This window comes from Equus przewalskii, chromosome 6 (genome assembly GCF_037783145.1).
Source record: "Equus przewalskii isolate Varuska chromosome 6, EquPr2, whole genome shotgun sequence".
Classification (NCBI taxonomy): domain Eukaryota; kingdom Metazoa; phylum Chordata; class Mammalia; order Perissodactyla; family Equidae; genus Equus; species Equus przewalskii.
The window spans coordinates 35,126,112-35,148,679 of NC_091836.1; the positions used below are offsets into that span (position 1 = coordinate 35,126,112).

A 22,568-nucleotide genomic window follows, 5' to 3' on the forward strand; every position below is an offset into this window, starting at 1 on the left:
TTCAAGCTTCATTCTGTGTCCTTTCAACATTCTCCATCATTCTTTGAATATTTCCTTATTTCTGCCACAATCAAATGTTCCAAGCTCATTTTGTGCTTTCCCTTCAAGAAGCCCTACTTCTTCTTAGTGGGAAAAGATATTTAGAAACCAAAATCTGAGTACTAGGTATGTACATTGTTGTTGGGGTACCAATGTTTCGAGGTCCTCTCCATGATCAAAGCTAGAGAATATATGTGTGTTTTTTTTTCTCTCTCTCTCTCTCACACACACACACACAGACACACACTTGCATCTAGAATTCATTCTAGGTTTTCCTCTTTTCATATTTATAAGTCCCTTCCACAATAATTAGAATTTGGGCTCCTATTATACTCAATACATTTCTTATTTTTTCAGTCCCCTCCGTACATAACCAAATTCCCATTGCCACCAACTTGCCCCACTTGGGGTCCAACATCCCACTTCAGGCCACTGCCATTGCTATTCCCACGTGCAAACACCCTCTTCACATCACAGTCTTCGAATTCTTTTCTGGGTCACCACTCACCCCATTTGAATTCCAATACTTCTCATCAAGCTGCCACTGCTTTCCTCCACATAAGTTGCCCTCCTCACACTGCTTCGACTCTAAAACCAACACTAGACCGTGTGTCACCCTCCTCAGTCCACTCAGTCATCATCAACCCATGCTCATCCACTTCTACCACTACCTCACTCTGCACAGACACCTTCCTCACCATAGTCAGACTCTGACAATCTGCACCAAGGTGCGTGGATGTTGTCTTCACCTCACTTGGGCTTCCAATACCCTATGCTGGGCCTATACCCAGTAACCTCCTTCATGGAGACCTACCTCACTCAGCCAAAATGGCTTTTAGACTAAATTCTTAGAGAAGGAAGGAAAAAAGCAAGCTGAATGGTTTTTATTTTGATCTATGCTGCTTTTTCATAGTTTCTATCATTTCTCTCATTTCTTTTAGTTCCCTTTAAAATGTCACATTGAGTTTCTATCTATTTTGAAGCCATATTTTTGTGGTATTCTTTCATTTTCTATCAGTATGGTATTCAGTTCACTTTTCCTACAACATTAGCATATGGGTTCATCTGCAGTCCTCTTATGTCATACATGTTTAAATTAAATGTGTTCTTTTGGGGCCGGCCCAGCGGTGCAGCGGTTAAGGTCGCACGTTCCTCTTCTCAGCAGCCCAGGGTTCACCAGTTCGGATCCCGGGTGTGGACACGGCACCGCTTGGCACGCCATGCTGTGGTAGGCATCCCACATATAAAGTAGAGGAAGATGGGCATGGATGTTAGTTCAGGGCCAGTCTTCCTCAGCAAAAAGAGGAGGATCGGCAGCAGTTAGCTCAGGGCTAATCTTCCTCAAAAAGAAAAAAAAAGTGTTCTTCCAGTGCTTAAGGAGATTCCTGTGTTGGGAATGGAAGTGGACCAGGAGAGCTTTCCTAGCTCCATCTCTTGAAGGTACTGAAACAGAAGTAGCTAAAAATGTTTTTCATCTCTATATAGCAACCTCTGTAGTGATTTCCAAGATTTCCTACCGCTTCTCCCCTCCCCAACCAATATTTGAACTTTCTCCTGTACCCTTAGTCTTTCTACTCTGCTCAATTTCATCTCTACCAATGGTTGCTTTCTTCCTCAGGACGGAGCTCTATTTTTACGGAAGGAATTCTAGTGGCATATTTCTATATTTCTGAGATCCTCAAGGGCTGAGGCCACCCTAGTGGACCCGATTTTTTCTATGGCACTTTCCTTTTGTAATCCTCATTGTTCTGCCTTTTTTATAAGACAATTTGTGGAGGTTCATAAATTACACAGCTCCCTCCAATTTGTTCCCAACTGAAAGACCGCAGTCCTACTTTAAAAGTCTTAAGCAAAGCTTTAAAGCCAACCCAAGAACCCTAAGGCAGGCAGCTGCAGCTTCCTGACTCACAGCCTCTTCCCAGTCGTGGTTCACAGTGTCCTTCCTGGGGGCTGTTTCCTCTGTCTGAGGGCCAGTGAGCAGTCTGCCCCAATGAGTCTGCAATAGAACTACAACTAAACATATACTGAAATCGTAAAAGAATACAATTAATTTTTGTTTATCCAGTTTTTCTTTGTCACCATTAGCAGCACCAATACAGCATAAATCAGGCAATCCACACATATGTGTGGAATACACACAAGGCACATTTTGAAACATTCAGCAGTTGTTTTAGAGGCCAGTCCATAAAAAACATGAGGTCAAATAGTAAGCCCCAGATCATATAATGCCTCCAGAGAGAGTACACTGAGATTATGGAGCCAGCCACCTGATATTCCATCCAACCATGACTTGTACAAAATTTGCAAACTGAACAAAAGTTTTGAGATGTGGTTTTCTGATATTTTGTCAATAATGAACACATTTCTACTGGATTTCTAGGATTTTGCACTTATGCAAAAGAAATCCTTTTTTCCTAATATTAATAATCCTACATGTTTATAGTTCCATACAGTTGGTTTTCCTCCTTTGATCAATTTTGCCAGTCTAGGTTCACCCCTAAGCAAGGATTCCTTACCCTGGAACAGTATTCTGGACCTGAATCTAGAATTACTGCACTTGTTCAGGGTCTGGCCTCCCTCACTGTTTCCTCTACTTCCCATTTGGTTTTCTTATTAAAATGTAAAGAACAGAGACGTACTTCAATTGGACCAAGAAAATTAGGAGTGATGGGGTATTGTAACATGGGGCAATGTAGGAGTCAGAATCTCATGGCAATCCAAGACAGAAAACATAATGGGACAGGCTAGAGAAGATTGGACCTAGAGGGCCAGACTGGATATGATGAAACTCTGGGGGTTTCGCCACAGTGGTTCATGAATCTTCACTTCAAGCTTAGCTACAAGATTGTGAGTCAGTCTCTACAAGTCAGTCTCCATTCATCTGTATCACTCAGTGTCTAGCTGCTACTCTTTCTGCTACCAGTTAACTTCTTCACCATCCACATTGCGTCTCTTCTCTAGTCTGAAGCTTTCCTCTTAGTTTCTTGCTTGGGACCATTCTAAGCACTAACACAGAGCAGTAATTCACCCACGAATCATTTCATTATTGGACTGTGCTAGCATCTCCATGCTATCCATATAAACTAATTATGGACAAATCAACCCTGAATGGAAGAATCTACCATATTTTCTACTTCTCAAGCTACTAAAGTATAATATCCGTCCTAACATGATACAATTTGGAGGCTATCCCAGCTCACATATATTGCAAATATTTAAAATTAATTTGTATATTAAAATATTTTGTTCTATTTATGCAACTATAATACAGCAGAAAGTAATAAGCAATCATAAGCCTGGATATTAGAAGGAATACTACTAAACCTAGTATAATATTATATATGTGTATTTAATTATATAACTAAAAACCAAATACAATAGTGTCTAGATTCTAACACATACGAAGGTTAATATGACAAAAAAAAATTTAACCTAAAGTGAGTGAAGAATAATTTGGGGATTAAGTTTTGCCATTTCAGAGCTTATTATTTTTGTTAGAAAAACTACAGTGAAGATCTGAAACTCTTATCTCTCCTTGACATTATCTGTTGCAGAGCTGGGCCAATAGATGAAAAACATTCAGCTTTCTATCAAAGAGTGCATTGAAGGCAAGGTAATATATAAATATTTTTGAGGACTAGGTGGTAGAGTATTTCTTATATGCAAGGAGATTAATTGGCCAACACTCAGCCAAGTGTCTATCCTGATTTACTTGGCCTTAGCCATGAGAACAAGATAAGATGATTAGAAACGTGGTGAGCTAAGGTTATGTGGTCAGGAGTAGCTGTGATTGGTACAGTTTCCCAAAATGGTGGAAGGCACTAAGACTCTGAGGTCTAGTACATTGACTATTCCTTTCACAGAAGTTAGAGTTTTCTAATTTCACATTAACTTTCTCAAGCCCCTACTTAACACGAGCCTTTTCTACTGTCCATCAAATACTTCGTCTACTCTCCTCCCAAATATTTCTCCTAAAAATCTCCTGTGATGTGTTGTTCCTACTTCTATCTAGTCTGCTTTCTCCTGATCTTCTCTCAGAAGCTCTACCAGAAAAATACTTTGCCCCCTTTCCAGAAACTTTACAACTCTGACTTTAGCCCAGGTTTAGCATCAGAACGTAAGGGCAGGTAAAGATTGCCAATAGGTATTAGGTAGCAAAGACAGGCAAATCCAACCAGAAAGCAGTGATGGGGTTTTTGTGGCCTATGGCTTTACACTTTCCTGTTATTAGAAGCACTGATGCGGAAGAGAAAGAGCTTCCATAGGTAGATCTGCTGGAACAGAGAGTTGGGCTTAGGTCTGAGAAAGTGTGAGATGATGTTGCCATTGGTAGCAGAAGGGCAAAGGTTACTGGGAGAGACGGTTTAAAATCTTAAGTAGATTCTGGATTGTCCTCCTTCGGTCTGCTTCGATATGGATGTATAAGATCCATACTGCTGTCGCCATCATTACACCTGTCTCCCGAATTACAGCAATACGTTTCTCTCACTAAGTCATGGAATAGCTGGACCATTCCCTCTTCACAAGCCCTACAAGATAGAGTTGAATAACGATAGAAATATCTCCCTAAAGAGGAAAAGAAAAGAAAGGTGATCACCTTGCTTAATCGCACCATCTTCCTAACAATGACTTCTTTCCAGACCCTCCTCATTTTTCTGTAGGCTGGAATGAGCCCCAAGGCTGTGTCTGCATCTCATCTATGTCTCTCTAGACAGGACCAGGCAAAAGCCATCTGCCTTCCACACAGCCTCCACCCCACATCTGTGTATGGAGAATCCCGCTTTCCCCACCCTCTCCCGTGGTCCCAGTCTCCCCCCACACCATAAGCCTGGGACTGTGGGTACCACTGGTAATATTCCATGTCTTTCTCTGACCCCCACTTACCTGTAAGGCGATCATTAAAGTAAAAGTGATCTGTGGTACAAACCCTTTCATAATTCAATACATTAAACTTCCAGCAACGTCCCATGGAACTGAGGCATTTGTATCCATCATAGAGATCACATTTATGGCAATATCGAATCCCTAAAGAAAAAAAGGAAAACTTCAAAGCAGAGCTCTAGGGAAAGTGATTCTGCTGCAGAAGGCTGCCCCCACCTGTAAGTATTTATACTTGAGTGGCACAGTCCTCACAAGAAGGAAGTTGCCATACCTCCCAGCTTCTGCTAGGAGTCCTTACTCCTTGAATGGGTGATAGCTATGACCCTTCAAGGAGTCAAGGACCCCCCCCAGCCCCGCCCCGCGACTTCACCCAAGCCTGGGGGCAGACAGGAGACACTACAGCCGTGAGCGAGAAGAGTGAGGGAGGGCAGAGAGACAGCGTGTAAAGAAATCAAGAATATCCCCTCTCATAATGGCATTATTTATCCCAGAACTGCAAACCAACTACACCATACATTTCGATGTCAGGACTCTGTTGCCTGTGAAGAGAAGAAAAATTCTCCTTGAACCATTTTACAGCAGTCCCAAGAGTCAAGTTTAGCAACAGCCTCCCCTCCTCCCCATATGTTTTCTCCCCACCTATCATCGCCTCCCTCGCAGGCCTTACCCTCGTCCATGAAGAGCGCTGTGAATATGCCCAGCAGAAGCAGCCGGAACATCCTGGAGCCCATTCTTGAGAAGGTCCTGGTGGGATGTTCCAGCTTTATTTATTCCTATCACCTGCCCTCAGGCATCTCACTAGAATCACAGAATCATAAATTTCAGATCAAACCAACTGAATCCTCTCTACAACATTCCCAGAAGAGGGTACACCCTGTCTGTGTTTGCATTCCTCCAGCTTCTTAGAATTCAAGCCACCCAAACACTCATTTCATTTTATGAGATCTATCATAAGATAAGAATTAACATTGGTGTAGAAGCTCTCCCTGCTACCTCTTCACTTCGGTTGTATTTCAGATGTCTTTCAGATATAACAAAGCTGGGGTCACTGAGTACTTGTGAGTGAGTTGCTCAGTCCTTTTCAAGTACCATAACCATCCCAGGCACTTGCCTCAGCATGACCTCCAGTGGTACTACATCCCTCACACAGTAAGTCACCAGGATCAGAACCTAAGACTCCAGAGATGATCTGACTGCCCAGTGTAGCATCCCTCTGAAGGATGGATGGGACAGCCCAGGAAAAACAGGTGAGGAAGTGAAGCTGATCTCAGTTTCCCTCAAGGCTCAGTTATTAATTTTTTCGAGGGAGACAAAGATCATAAATTATTACAGTGGGACAGACTTACACTGGGTGTTATGGGGAAAAAGAGGAAGATATATTTGGATTAGACACTAGAAAGGGTGACTGGAGGGGAGGTAGAGAGGGCTGGAAATGAGTTTCCCACAGTTCCCCGCCTTGACCTTACTTCCTCCAGATGGTGACATATATTCGTGCCATCTCTCTTGCCTCCACTAAGTGGTATCCTATCTGGAAGCTTCTCCCAATATATTTATATCTGTGTGCAAAACTCCCTGACCGCACTGCTCATGCCCCTTCCCTGTCTGACTTTTCTCCAGAGGACTTAACCCGATTTGTCATTCCATAGCTTTTCCGTATTTATGTTTATTTTGTCTCTCTCCTCTCACAAGAACGAAAGCTCCAGGAGTGCAAGAGTTTCATGTGTTGTGTTCACTGCTTTCTCTTCAGCACCGAATGATGCCTTGCACATACCAGGTAACCAAAGACGTCTGATGGAAAAGGAATGGCATGGTTGGTGTGGTTTATCCTGAGAGGCACAAGGGAATGGTGCCTTTCTACTGACAGCCCCTTCTTGAAAGCTTGCAGGATGAAATTCCTGGCCTTAACCCTGCAGTCAGTAGTCACGACACAGAAGACAGGCAATGGTAATGGCAGATTCCCCTGTCATGGGGAGAGAGTGAATGTGGGGCCCATTTATCTGAGACTGCTCATTCCCAGAGCCAAACATATGCTCACCCTAGTATGATCCATCACATAACCTTCACTAGGAGGGTACTCCCTGCACACCTGGGATGGAAGCCCAAGTGTGCTACCTACCTTCTGAGTGATCTTAAACAAGTCACTGAACCTCTCTGTGCCTCTGTGACCTCATAAGTGAAAAGAGGACTATCAGAGGTATATCTGATACAGTTGTTAGGACTTAGTAACACACATGGGTAATGGCAAAGGAGAGGGAACAGATATTAAGATCCTAGTTGGTGTCAAACATTCTTTGGGTTGTTACACACTTGATCTCTTCAAATTCTCTGAACAACTTCATAGGTTATAAATAATTGATCTCATCTTAAGTTGAAGACCAGGGGTGCTCAGAGTTGGAGTAGTTTTCCCCAGAGAACAGGGCGCACATCTGTCTGAGTCAGTGGGCCATTATCTTTCCAGGACACCATACTGTCTCCTTCTCTTTCAACCTGGGGAAGAGTCCCCGGGCTGGAGCTCTGGGTTGGGCTCTACCCCGAATCACAGATGACAATGGGAAAATAGGGAGAACAGGTAAGAAAAAGGCTGTCTTCAGTAAAAAAAAAAAAAAAGAAGAAGAAGAATCTCCTCTGCCTGGCAGAGACAACATTCACCAGCAAACTCCACTGAAACTAGTGGAGGGGGGGCGTCCCACAAGCCTGGCTGGGGTCTAAGACTTACATGCCATGGTCAGGAAGTAATCCCCACAGGGACCATCTTGGTGAGTCCCGCATTTGGAACGTGCGAGACAGGCAGCAATCCATGGAAATAAGTCCCTGAGGGTCTGAGCTAAGAGTACCAAGCTTGTGCTTCCAAGCAAAGAACACCTCGTTCTGCCTGGGAAGATGATCCTGCACCATGACCTGGGCAAGCAGTGATGAAAATCTGGGCATAAACCCCAAGCCCCATGCACCCTGAGTCTTTCTCCTGTGTTTGTTCAGGCAACTTAAATGTTACTCTCAGATAACAGAAATTTTGGAAATATGCCAAACTCTTTAAGAAATAAATAAAATTCCCTTTGTGCCTCTGAATGTGAAAACACAATGTGAATATTTTGCCATATGTCCATACAATATTATTTCCTTTATCACAAGTTCACATTAATAAATGCTATCATAGTTGACATGATGTATATGATATTCTGCTTTTTTACTGTGGAATTTGCACCCTCACCACTGTCCCTCACTGTCGCTCCTAGAAGGTGAGGCCCAGAACCGTCAGGAGATTCAGGAGCTGCTCCCCAGATAAACCTCTTTCAAAAGGCTAACCCCGTGCCTGCCTTCAACTCAGGCAGAAGCCTCAGCTAGCTGCTTAGCTTCTCTACCCTTCTCACCCCAGGACCTTAGTGTGGGCCACAGACAGGACTTGGACACCTGGACCACCTATCCCTCCTACAGGTAGAGGGGGATGTACTGGCCAACCGGCTCTTTCCTCCCTACCAACATAGCTGAGCCCTGAGAAAGGTTCCCAGCCCTCCCTGAGGCCTCTCCTGGGGACCAGAGCCTGCACTGCCTCCCCCACATCTGGCTTCTATCCAAGGCCCTTCCATTCCTTGCTGGTCTTTCCTAGTCAGGGTTGGAGGACACCCTGTTCTGTCCTGTCCTGCTCCTGTTCCGCCCAGAGGCACAGCATTTACCCATCCCCTCTCTCTACAGAAGGAGAGCAAGGTAATGGATTTGAGGCCAAATTAGGCTCCTTTGTAGTCTACCCAAAGTTGTGTTTACTTTGCCCCTGCGGGAGGACAGTGCAAGGGCATGGGATGCAAGGGAAAATAAGATAAACGCAAAAATTCCCCCAGAGAAAGTTTCCTGCATTCAGCAATACCCTCTTCAGCTACTTCTGCCGACCTCAAACAAGCACTACCCCGGCCCTGCTCAGCAGTGAGGAGACCTGAGGGTGGAACCATCTGGTCCCGGGTGAGTCGGTGAGAAGACAGACACTTCCTTTATTATGGGGTTCCAGCAGACCCTCCGTACAGGCAGGAGAAAGGAGTGTGTGATGGGAGTGCAGTCCCATTTCTTCTCCAAGACAGTTTCTTCTCCACAACGTCTAACCTGCCTCAATCCCAGGCCTGCAGGGAAAACGGGGTCAGGCCAACTAGTTCTCCTGACACTTAGCCCTGCCTCAGACCCAAGGTCCCTCTAGCAGCCTGGATCAACCTCAGAACATCGCCCAGTGTGCCTAGATCTCACCTCAGAAACCCTTGACCTCCCCCTCCTCCCCATCCCCAACCCAAATCAGCCTCTGACCTAGCCTCATTTACCCTCCTTTCACTGCCCTCCAAACTTTCTAGCTTTGGACAGGCTTGAAGGTACCATTTTACAAATGGGTAATATAAAACAGTTGGGCCTAGAAGAAATATAGCCCAATGTCTTTATTTTATGCATAAGAAACAGTGCTGAATTAAAATTTCACCACAACGTAAAAGCAGAGGGAGATTTTGATCCATGTCCTCTCAGTTATCAGGTCAGGGATCATCTCTGACAAGTGAGAGAAACAAGGAATATGAATTTGGGGTCATATACAGATTCCAAGTCGCCACTTTTCTTTAGTTAAACTCCTACCACATGCCCAGCTTAGGAGCTTAACACATTTAACATAGTTGAAAAGGAGATCAGTTATGGGAAGGCCAGGAATAACAACAACTAACTTCTTCACAAGGACTCCTCCTAAAGTTTCTCCTTGCCCCCTCTCCCGAGGCTTTTCCTAGACTGAGTCACCAGAATCTCAGTTTCCAAGGGGAAGAGGGCTTTGCCTGGAGGCCATTCCCTGAAGCCCGGGTTCCATCACCCCAGCTACTGCCTTCTAGTCCCTAGCTCTGAGAGTAGCCCACCACATTTAGAAGTGATGAATATAGGATGGGAGGCTCCTGCAAGCCATCCTCAAAAGCAGTTCTTGACCAATTTCCATGACTGCAGTCACAGGAGATGCTCATCACATGCCCTTCCTACCACCCACTGCTGGGACGTTGACAGGTCAGGCTGGAGAAGAGAGACTGGAAGTTATACTTCCCCCTAGCTGTAACTTCTGCCCATTGTCACCCACCCAAGAAAACCCATGTGTAACACTCATGAGTGTAATAAGACTGACCTTAGGTTCACACAAATTTGTTATAAAGTTATACTGGGAAAAGGTGGACCCACCACTGTGCAACATAACTCTGTGGGATTCATTATTTCTATTTCCCCAAGCAAAAGTGAACTGAATGCTCTGTCATGTGTGCTCCCCAATGCCAAAGCACAAGGATATAACAGAGGTAAGATAATGGAAGATTTTGGTGTTTGGGATTCTCAGGAGCCACAGAGACCTCCTAGCCAGAGTAGGTGTCAGGTATTTCAGCCAGCAGAGATTACGCTCAGAGTTCACCCGTCCAAAGAGAGCAACAGGCCAGGGGCTGCACTGAGGCTCTGGCATGGCAAGGAGTAGAGGTAGCTGCAGGAGTAATCTGCTAAAGGTTAACTGTCACTAAGTCTTAGATTTGTCTTGTGTGTTCAAGTGGGCAGGAAGATCAAGAGCAGTGTCTTCTAGAATGGCCTTTGAAGTCAGGGACTCCAGTTCAGAACAGACTGGTTTCTCTCAGATGAGTGAGCAGCAAGAAAATTAACTGAGCTCTGATTCACTGAAACAGGGTGAGATCTGGAGCTCTTCAACCCAGAGTAACCAGACTGAAGAAATATCCAAAGGATTGAGTAGATCCCTAACAGGAACTCTACTGATGTGTTCTGGAGATGCTCTCCTTGTATCTCGCCCCCCATCTCCAGACCTCCCCTCTCTTTGGAATTTTCTGGGAATCTCCAAGTGTGGCTCTAGATGCCAAACTCCTAGGCACAATTAGTTTTCTTCCAGAAGAAGGCATAAAAGTGTTGGTTCGGGATTGTTAGAAATGATTCTATTCCCAGACCAAGCCCAGAGTCAGGCATAGTTTCCAGAATTTTGAATGCTGAGTCAATTCTTCCTCTCCCCTTTTGCTTTCTCAAAGGCCTGACCCTGAGTTCTGTCATGTCTCCCTATCTTGGAAAAGACAAAAATCCAACTCTTCAGCTCTTCCCACAATGAGTGATTGAAATACGGTGTCCAAGTCAGAGGATGACTGATCACAAAGGGGCACAATTCTTAAGTGCTGTGGTTATGGTCTCTGTAATAGCATCTTCTGTCTGCTCCCTCTCCTGGGGCCTCACTTCATGATAATATTGCAACCTCTTTTTTGCCTCCCTGACTGTACTTTCCTGACCTTTTCTGCTTGACACGGCCTTTTTTCTCTAATGGATAATATGCCTCTTCCCACTGAAACCAGGGTGCAGCAAGGGTTAACTTAATGATGGCTTCTTCTCCTCTGCTTGCCTGGCAGCTAAAGGGGAGGACTTTTGGACCACAAATTGCTCTTGTTATTACAAACATGTTCTATCCTAGGTCACAAGACTATTTAAGATTCAAAATGGCTTACTCTTTGGACAGCCAAGTTCCACAAATTTGAGGCAGCTGTCTTTGAAGGTTTTGGTTGCATAACAAAGGTAAGATGGTTTGATAACCATTGTGCTGTTGAGTCACAAATTTTTAAGTACCTGGAAGATCAGGTCCTATACCTATCTTTCTGATTTGCAATGTGAGAATGATGAGCCATCTTGCTGCCTCCCTTCTTTCAAAGAGAATAGTGAATATCCAGCCTTAAAATGGGGTTTGAAAAATGACAGTTTCAGAATTTCAGGCAGGTCTTTGTGCAGCCATTGGTTGGCAATCAAGCACCAGAGACTCTATTGCTTGGAAAAGATAGGATCCATGGCCCCATTTTTCTGTACCTCTGAGGCCACTGAACACGGTTTGGAAGGAGAATAAAAAAAGCAGGGCTTTCGATCATTCTGCACAATAAGGTGAAATGCTGTTCTTACAGTTGGCATAAGTTTGTGCAGATATTTAGAGAAATGTTTCCCTTCCTAATTATGATCTAAACTGACTGTGTTGTCGCTGAGAATCAATTTTTTGGAGAGTGGTAAGCTTGTGTGTGTGTGTGTGTGTGTGTGTATTCAGGTGTATGCATACCATTATTTTCCTGTTGAGTGACCAAGAAGATTGAGGAGGATATATATACCTCATGCTGATGAGTGATCTTAAAGGGGAGGGGGTTTGACCTAGCAACACCATCCAGGACTGTTTGGTGGGCGCAAACACCCAAACCCCTTTTGAATGGTATGCCAGTGGTGAAGACCTTTGGACCACAGATTGTTCCTATTGTTCTCCTCTAGATTATAGAGCATCTTTTCCTTAAATACAATCTCTATGCCTGCTTGAATAATTCACTTTGGGGGAAATGGTCTGTGGACTTTTATATGTCAGAATACACACTAGTGGGGAGAAAATGAGTCTATTCCTGAAAGCAGGAAGCAGGGCACCTGAGGGTACCTTTTCTAAAGGATAGTGTTGATTTACACTATGGAGGATTTAAGACAGAGGCATGAACTTGAGGACAGACAACCCTAGGCAGAAACTGTGTTGTGCCCATGAGGACAGCACCCGTCATACATTTTCTTTTGTTTTGTGTTCGTTTTACATCCCTTGAACCACGGGAATAGGCATATTTTGTGTATAGTTTAAAATTTTTGTTTCTCTTATTAATTGAATCATTCTCAAACTCTGTAAACATCCACACAACCCTTTATTGTGGTATTACTAGGAATAAACAAATGGGGCAGTAGAAGTGTGGCCCTCCCACTTTTCCTCCACTGAGCCCTGAACATGACAGCAGCATCTTATCAGTTGAGCATGGCACTTCAGATCACCTGGCTTCAAATCCCAGATCTGCCTCTTACTAATGATGTGATGATGCCCAAGTTGGTTAACTTCTGCCTTCCTTTCCTGATAAGAGAAACAGTTATAGTACATACTCAGACTAATAATTTTAAAAAATAATTATACTAACCTCAAAGGATTTTGTGACAATGAAATGTGATGATGCATGTAGTTTAGAATACTGTCTACTACAAGAAAATGTTCATCAGATGCTTATGAGTATAATTAGTATATTGAAAGCCATAGCCACAGAATTCCAGGAAGTACCCAAGATCCAATTGAACAAAGGTTCTGATGGAGTGAAAACTAACATGGAGCATCAACTACCGCATTTAACTGGCATGGAAGTGAATATAATGCAAATCCTCTTTACTCTCAAATAAACTTACAAGAGAAGCCCTCTAAAGAGGGGTTTCCAAGAAGCACAGACACAGAACCTGGAGAGGAGTTGTTTGAATTGCTCCTGGATCAAGCCATTGACGTGTTGAAGGTGTTCAGAGGGGCAGTGAGGCAGCCAGGAGTGAGGCGGAGCCTCTGAGACCTGGATTAGACACTGTCTGTGATTTCAGAGCAGCTGTTGACAACCGTTTAATAGCCCTGGAATAATATTTGGCCTTATACACAGTAGCAGAGATTAACGTGTTTAATTTCTGACCGCCTATCAGACAGAGAAAAAAAATTCTTTGCCTAATTCTTATATCAGACCAAGTGGATTTCAAAATAAGACAGGTAAAGAGAGACACAGAGGGACAATATATAATGATCAAAGGGACACTTCATCAAGAAGAAATAACGCTTATAAATATCTATGCACCCAACACAGGAGCACCAAGATTCATAAAGCAACTATTAACAGACCTAAAGGAAGATGTTAAAAACAACACAATAATAGTAGGGGACTTCAACACCCTACTCACATCAATTGACAGATCATCCAGACAGAAAATCAACAAGGATATAGTGGAACTAAATGAAAAACTAAAACAATTGGACTTAATAGACATATATAGATCACTTCACCCTAAAAGAGCTGACTACACATTCTTCTCAAGTGCACATGGAACATTCTCAAGGATAGACCATATGTTGGGAAACAAGGCAAGCCTCTACAAATTTAAAAAAAATTGAAATAATAACAAGCATCTTCTCCAATCATAGTGCTATAAGGCTAGAAATTAATTACAAGAAAAAAGCTGAGAAAGGCACAAAGATGTGGAGACTAAACAACACACTACTGAACAAGCAATGGATCATTGAAGAAATTAAAGAAGAAATCAAAAAATACCTGGAAACAAATGAAAATGATAGCATGCCATACCAACTCATATGGGATGCAGCAAAAGCTGTATTAAGAGGAAAATTCATTACAATACAGGCACATCTTAACAGACAAGAAAAATCCCAAATAAGCAACCTTAAAGTACACCTAACTGAACTAGAGAAAAAAAAACAAATAAAGCCCAAAGTCAGAAGAAGGAGGGAAATAATAAAAATCAGAGCAGAAATAAATACTATTCAAATGAAAAAGGCAGTAGAAAGGATCAATGAAACAAAGAGCTGGTTTTTTGAGAAGATAAATAAAATTGACAAACCACTAGCCAGTCTTACAAAGAAAAAAGGGGAGAAAGCTCAAATAAACAAAATCAGAAATGAGCGAGGAGAAATAACAACAGACTCTGCAGAAATACAACAGATTATAAGAGAATACTACAAAAAACTATATGCTAACAGAATGGATAACCTAGAGGAAATGTATAAATTCTTGGACTCCTACAATCTCCCAAAGCTCACTCAAGAAGAGGCAGACAATTTGAACAGACCAATCACAAGGAAAGAGATGGAAACAGCCATCAGAAACATCCCAAAGAATAAAACCCCAGGACCAGATGGCTTTCCTGGGGAACTCTACCAAACTTTCAGAGAGGATTTAATACCTATCCTTTTCAAGCTATTCCAAAAAATTAGGGAAGATGGAACACTTCCTAACACATTCTATGAGGCCAACATCACACTGATACCAAAACCAGACAAGGACACCATGAAAAAAGAGAACTACAGGCCAATATCACTGATGAACATAGATGCAAAAAATCTAAACAAAATCTTGGCAATCAGAATTCAGCAATTCATCAAAAGGATCATACATCATGATCAGGTGGGATTCATACCAGGGACACAGGGATGGTTCAACATCTGCAAACCAATCAACGTGATACACCACATCAACAAACTGAGGAATAAACACCACATGATCACCTCAATAGATGCAGAGAAGGCATTTGACAAGATCCAACAGTCATTTATGATAAAAACTCTGAACAAAATGGGCATAGAAGGAAACTACCTCAACATAATAAAGGCCATATATGACAAACCCATAGCCAACATCATACTCAATGGGCAAAAACTGAACGCCATCCCCCTGAAAACAGGAACGAGACAAGGATGCCCTCTATCACCACTCTTATTTAACATAGTACTGGAGGTCCTGGCCAGAGCAATCAGGCAAGAGAAAGGAATAAAAGGAATCCAAATAGGGAGGGAAGAAGTGAAACTCTCGCTGTTTGCAGACGACATGATCTTATATATAGAAAACCGCAAAGAATCCATTGGAAAACTCTTAGAAGTAATCAACAGCTACAGCAAAGTTGCAGGGTATAAAATCAATTTGCATAAATCAGTAGCATTTCCATACTCCAATAATGAACTAATAGTAAAAGAACTCAAGAACACAATACCATTCACAATCACAACAAAAAGAATAAAATACCTTGGAGTAAATTTAACTAAGGAAGTGAAGGATTTATATAATGAAAATTACAAGGCCTTTCTGAGAGAATTGGATGACGACATAAGGAGATGGAAAGACATTCCATGTACATGGATTGGAAGAATAAACATAGTTAAAGTGTCCGTTCTACCTAAAGCAATCTACAGATTCAACGTCATCCCAATCAGAATCCCAATGACATTCTTTACAGAATTAGAACAAAGAATCCTAAAATTCATATGGGGCAACAAAAGACCCCGAATTTCTAAAGCAATCCTGAGAAAAAAGAACAAAACGGGAGGCATCACAATCCCTGACTTCAAAACATACTACAAAGCTACAGTAATCAAAACAGCATGATACTGGTACAAAAACAGGTGCACAGGTCAATGGAACAGAATTGAAAGCCCAGAAATAAAACCACACATCTATGGACAGCTTATCTTTGACGAAGGAGCTGAGGGCATACAATGGAGGAAAGAAAGTCTTTTCAACAAATGGTGCTGGGAAAACTGGGAAGCCACATGTAAAAGAATGAAAATTGACCATTCTTTTTCACCATTCACCAAAATAAACTCAAAATGGATCAAAGACCTAAAGGTGAGACCTGAAACCATAAGGCTTCTGGAAGAAAACGTAGGCAGTACACTCTTTGACATCAGTATTAAAAGGATCTTTTCAGACACCATGCCTTCTCAGAGAAGGGAAACAATAGAAAGAATAAACAAATGGGACTTCATCAGACTAAAGAGCTTCTTCAAGGCAAATGAAAACAGGACTGAAACAAAAAAACAACCCACTAACTGGGAAAAAATATTTGCAAGTCATATATCTGACAAAGGCTTAATATCCTTAATATATAAAGAACTCTCGCAACTCAACAACAAAACATCAAACAACCTAATCAAAAAATGGGCTGGAGACATGAACAGACATTTCTCCAAAGAAGATATACTGATGGCCAATAGGCACATGAAAAGATGCTCATCATCGCTGATCATCAGGGAAATGCAAATCAAAACTACACTAAGATATCACCTTACACCCATTAGAATGACAAAAATATATAAAACTAATAGTAACAAACGTTGGAGAGGTTGTGGAGAAAAAGGAACCCTCATACACTGCTGGTGGGAATGCAAACTGGTGCAGCCACTATGGAAAATAGTATGGAGATTCCTCAAAAAATTAAAAATAGAACTACCATACGATCCACCCATCCTACTACTGGGTATTTATCCAAAGAGCTTGAAGTCAGCAATCCCAAAAGTCCTATGCACCCCAATGTTCATTGCAGCATTATTTACAATAGCCAAGACATGGAAGCAACCTAAGTGCCCATCAACAGACGAATGGATAAAGAAGATGTGGTACATATATACAATGGAATACTACTCAGCTGTAAAACAGAACAAAATCATTCCATTTGCAATAACATGGATGGACCTTGAGGGAATTATGTTAAGTGAAATAAGCCAGTTAGAGAAGGATAATCTCTGTATGACTCCACTCATATGAGGAGTTTAAAATTATGGACTAAGAACAGTTTAGTGGATACCAGGGGAAAGGTGGGGTGGGCACAAAGGGTCAAGTGGTGCACCTACAACACGAATGACAAACATTAATGTACAACTGAAATTTCACAAGATTGTAACCTATCATTAACTCAATAAAAAAAAAATTCTTTGCCTAGTTATTGAGGTTAGAGAAATGGTTACATAGGCAGAGGAAAGGGGGCCGCATAACACAGCACTGGAGAAGGTGCTGGCTGATGATTTGCACAGTAAAACATCATTACTGAAATTTAGATTTTTGAAGAAGAGCTCTGATAATCTCTCACTGTTAAGAAACATTTCACTGTAATGGGGGAGAATACATAAGGCTTGGAGGTGACATCCTAGGCTCAAGCTTAGCTTTCTTAATAGGGGCTAAGGTACAGAGTTATTGGCCTAGCAACCAAGGTCCTGCACACAGGTCCTGAGGCTTCTGAGATGGTGGAAAAGTATAAAAAAAGAATAAAATTTATTTTACTTTTTACTTGTGGCCCCTGCAGCAGCCAGCTTCATTGTCCGAGGGTGAACTGAGATTTGTTTCACAAGGAGAGTTAAAAAATGTCAGAAGATAATATTCAAAGATTGACATTCAAAATCAGATTACAGAAAAGACAATAGCCTTGGAAGCCAGATAATTGTTTTGGAAAAAAAAGAAAAGGGATTTGCAACTCTCTTTAGCTTTTCCTTTAATGAGTCAACAACTAGAACTGGGGAACTCAGAGAAAATTCTTTCATGGTATAGAGTGAATGCCCCACAAGACTGTGATGTCCAGGTCGACTCATTGTAGAACTATGTGTGTGATTCAGAGGAAGGAAAAATAAATGCCCTCCACTATTTAGCTCTAGGAGAAAGTCAAAGTGGGCAGGGGACAGAACAAACATCTCATTTGCCCCTGTTGGGCTCTGGGAGTGGGAATTTGACAGCTTGGCAGAGGGAAATCTTGCCCTATTCCCTGACCGGGACTTTGGAAGGCGGTCCCCTCACACATGTCCTCTGTGAGTCTGAGGTAGAGGTTTCTCGTGGTGACCATGTTGGTAAAGCACAGGCAGCAAAAGGAGACCTCAAGGATAGCTTTCCTAAAGCCACCTTTGTGCGTGTACGGGGTGGACACTGAGTTAAAGGTCAGTGGGCATGCCTTAAGGCCTGCTGTGGTACGCCAAGGGGCTCCAAAGGCACAGATTGTGGTAGGATTTGCAAGAGGGATGGGGGAGAAACTGCTGAGCCACTGGGCTGAATGGAGGACCCAGCCAGCCAGGGCTAAGAGGAGGTCCATTCAGCAAAGGAAAATGGCCCATGTTTCCTGGGAATGTTGCCTGAGGCGAAAATAAAACCCAGATTACAAATTCACGAGACACAGAGCCAGGGCACCACAGTGTGGTCTGTACACAGGACAAATCTGGGGGTTCCATGACTAAGAAAGGAGAAGTCCCAAGCACTGGTTTTTGGGGGGTTTTTTAGCTTAGTGACTGAAAACAGAGGTCAATACTGTTTACACATTTTGCTACCAGATGTGCTTTGTTAGGCCTGCATGGCACAGTGATTTTTTAAAAAAATTATGCAACATTAAATACCAGAAGAATTCACATAAATATGTAGATTTGTGGATATTTTTGAACCCACATTAAAAACTACTTTGTGGTATTTTTAATCATCAAAGGATTTGTCAGGACTGAACCTGAACGACCACATGGCTGTGATCACCAGAGCTCAACACTGCCGGCCTTTCAGACAGTCAGGGGTCATCCAGTTTCTCACAGCCTCTAGTGCTCCATATTTTCTCCCAGACACAACTAACTTAACTTAATTCACATTATATCTTGGCGTTTGCGTTTGAGGCCCTGATCTAAGAGACTTTGTAAACACGTATAGCAGAAAGGAGCACAGTGAGGGTGGAAGACACAAAAGTGAGTTTTTGAGGCAAACTTCCTGGCTTCAACTCTAACTCCTCCCTCAGTGGATGTGTGGCCTCTGTGCTCCAATTTCTTCATCAATAAAATAGAGAGAATAATAGTATTTTAGGACTGTGATAAGAATTAAGTAATATCTCTGAAAAGCTTGCTACAGAGCCTGGAACGTCAGAAATTCTCCGGAGACGTTAGCTGTTCTTCTTAATGATATTATTTCCATACTCACATCTACACACACGTAATCTGAATATATTTGGTTACCTCATTCTTTTCCCTGTCACTCATGACACCTTAGCAACGGTGCTATAGCCCCTGGAAACACTAAGTTTTCAGTATTTTGTGGCAAGAACCAAAGGCAGAAACCTGGCCCTATTGCCTGCCTCAGGATGTTAGCTGAGGCCCCAAGGAACTCTACTGGAACAACAGGTGCTCCCCATCCAAGACTCAACCCAGACCTAAGTGCCATGGACCGTCCTTCTTTCTCTAGATGAGAATCTACTTCCTTAACAAAATCCCATATGTCTTGACTTGTGAGTTTATAAGCTGTCTTTCAAACCCCACTCTTCCTCCCCCTTTCTGACATAGGTTTGGGGGCCTGATAAACCTGGTCAATACATACCGATGTGCATACACGTGACTGATTATGTCCAATCTCACACAGCAAGTCACTTCCAGGATGTCAGTAACTTCCCTCTTACAGCCATCAACCTGTATTCCATCACACCATTTGGCTGGCAGTTTTGCAATCAATGTGTGAATATTAATTAGGATTCTATTGTTTCCAAGTATCACTAATAGGAATCAAACAAGCTTAAACAAAAGGGAGAATTTATTCTAAGAACACTCTGGTGTCTCATGGTGCACAATTAGAGAAACACAGCAACAAACTTTAACACAAACACCCAAATACCCCCTATCTTCTCTTTTCGTGAATATACATTTTTCTTTTCTCTGGCTTTAGATGAGCTCTCTCTGCCCCTTCATCTGCCTTTTGAAAAATGGCCATCATCAAGAGCTCCTGTTTATATCTCCTTAGCCCTAGAAAGCAGCCAGCCCACTCTGGAATATAGTCCTATTTTGAATTCCTTGGCAAGGATACTGAACAACTCAGCTTGAGTCAGTTGCCCACTCTGTACAGCTCTGCTGGGCCCCAGACTGTCTCTATCTTTCCCTCCTCCTCCCCAACTCCAGGCACAGGAGATTCCTGCCCATGGCCACTGCTGTTAAGCACTGCAGGTACTATTTCTGGCCATGGCTATCCATGATGCACCACTGGATACTGAGGTGTCCCTTACAGCTCGGCCCCACATAGCTGCCATCCAGTGGTGTTCCCCCTGACTCCTCGGACCATCAGACTTTATCTAGAATCTGTAGTGGAGATCCCTTTGTGCAAACCATGGTAGAAAGTGTGTCTTTTTTGCACAAGTGTTTGCTCCCAGGACATTGCAAGATCATACTAGCTCAGAAGAAGTGTGAAATCTTCATCTGTTCTCCCTCCCTGGAGTAAAGACTATGAAGAACTGCACTGATTTCGAAAAACCAATACCCATAGGGAGCTGCTGGTGACTAACATGTATTGTCATTTGATATTGGATAGTGCAAACTTTGGTAAAATTTTGTTAAACATCACAGCCTGGTCTCAGCTATGAAAGAAAAACCAATAGAACAGTGTTGCTCAAAGTATCCCCAACCACACAGTTTTAAAAAATTAAAATTCCTGAACCCTGAGTAGTATTTCCATGATCTGTAGGATGGTACTTGAGGTCATTGTAATTTGGATACTTCTTGTCATAATCCTAGTGAGCTCTCTAGCCATCTGGAGCACATCTATAAAAATAGCACTTCCTCTTATAACAGGAACGCATTCATAAGGGGGAGATGAAGGGAGGACTTATATCTCACAGTTGAGTGTCCCTGAATACCCCCATGAAATATGACCTGATATGAATGCTACTCATCATTGTGTTTTACAAAGGATAAAATGATTGCAGGGCCAGTCCCATGGCCCAGTGGTTAAGTTCAGCATGCTCCACTTTGGTGGCCCAGGTTTGGTCCCTAGGTGCAGACCTACACCACCCATCAGTTGCCATGATGTGGCAGCAACCCACATACATAATGGAGGAAGACTGGAAACAGATGTTAGTTCAGGGCAAATTTTCCTCAGCAAAAAAATAAATAAATAAATAAAGATTGCAGACTATTGATTTAAAACATCCCATGTTGGCTCCTGAGCATCTTGGTTGCTTGGATTGTCTTATTATCTTTTTTACTCCCAGAACCAACATAGCACCTCATACAAGGTTGAAGGATTTGTTGAATAAATGAATGAGAGGCTCACATAGCACAAAGTGAGATGTGCACTAATCTCCTTGTAGTATGGCATTCTATCTCATAAAATCTGCCACTCACTGCTCAAAATGGGATTTCTGGCATTGCTCTCATTTGACTATGTGTGGGAGTGCAGAAGACTTGATGTTAGTGGCTGACTGCTTAATAATTGAATACAGTTTTAATAATGTAGAGAATATCATGGACTTGGAAAGTACATTTTTGAACGGTTTTGAAACGAAAAAGAAAAGCCTTCATATATGAAAAACATTCATATAAAATGTTCAAGTTTAAACAGTAGTGGCGAAGGCAACAAGGAAAAGCCATAGAATGGAAACTAGCAACAAGGTTCTACCACTTCTTGCTGAGTTCCCTAAGCCTTCCTCTTCCAGGTCCCATACCACAAGACCCCATGACTCCTAGCTGATTAGATCGAGCAGGCCCTTGACCTAAGTGTAGACAAATCCATCAGGTAGTGACCAAAGCTCCAGGGAGCTGGCAGGAAACAGCTGAGCTTTTCCTGTCTCCTGGGAATGTGGAGCTAGAAAGATTAAGCCGGATAAGAGTTGAGATAAATGTCACAAGCCAGAATAAGGCAAATCAAAACAAAAAGCAAATGAAGCTATCATGGCACAGAAAATTCACAAAACAGATTAGGAAGAAAAGCAAGAAAAGAGCAAATTAAGAAAGCAGTCGGACTCGGTCTGACTCTGCTCAACGAGATATCGCATGCTTGAAGCCAGGTTTCTTGGGACCATTGAAAACCACGTTCAGAAACTAACCATGCAGCATCGTTATTTCCCAACCATATTCTATTTCTTATTTTTAAACATGTTTAAACTTCTATTTAATTTTTTGATTATAAAATCATGGATAGCTGTTCTAAATTTTAAATAATACAGGAAGGTAAAAAGAAGTTGATGTTCTTGCCCACTCCCCATGCCCCCACAAATCACATATTTTAAGATAACCAATTTACAGTGTGATTACACAGTTAAGATTAAGGTCCTAAGTGAAAACGCTGACAGCTGGATCAGAAAGCCTCCTCCGCCAGCAGCCTGGAGACCCTGCAGCAGCCCCGGTCCCTCTGCAGCGCTTTCTCTCACGCACACCCAGCTCTGGACAGCGTGGTGACCCCCGCAGGACGAGGCTGCTCTTCTTGCTGGCTCATTTCAACAGAGGAGCAGAGGCACTGCCTCAAGGCTTTCGTTCACTCAGCACTTGTTCACTAAGCCCCTCCAGGTACCAGGCACTGCCCTGGGAGCTGGGA

The 22,568-nt window shown here is 42.5% G+C and overlaps 1 protein-coding gene across 9 annotated transcripts in view; it reads right to left on the bottom strand.

Moving 5' to 3' along the window:
- Positions 1–907: 907 nt before the first annotated feature.
- The window catches only part of LOC139083881 (prostate and testis expressed protein 13-like), a 32,333-nt gene continuing 10,672 nt past the window's right edge, over positions 908–22,568 (bottom strand). For 4 of the 9 annotated variants that reach the window (XR_011540944.1, XR_011540942.1, XR_011540943.1 and 1 more), the window contains 4 exons: positions 5,588–22,562; positions 5,436–5,459; positions 4,924–5,064; positions 908–4,605 (listed from right to left, as the gene is read on the bottom strand). Coding sequence is in view for 4 of the 9 variants with exons in the window: in XM_070623394.1 (XP_070479495.1) it covers positions 4,412–4,605; positions 4,924–5,064; positions 5,436–5,459; positions 5,588–5,651 (423 nt within the window). In the remaining 5 variants the exon portion in view is untranslated. Of the gene's footprint in view, positions 4,606–4,923; positions 5,065–5,435; positions 5,460–5,587; positions 22,563–22,568 lie in introns of those variants that run through there. The other 5 variants (XR_011540941.1, XM_070623394.1, XM_070623395.1 and 2 more) reach the window with 5 other exon arrangements.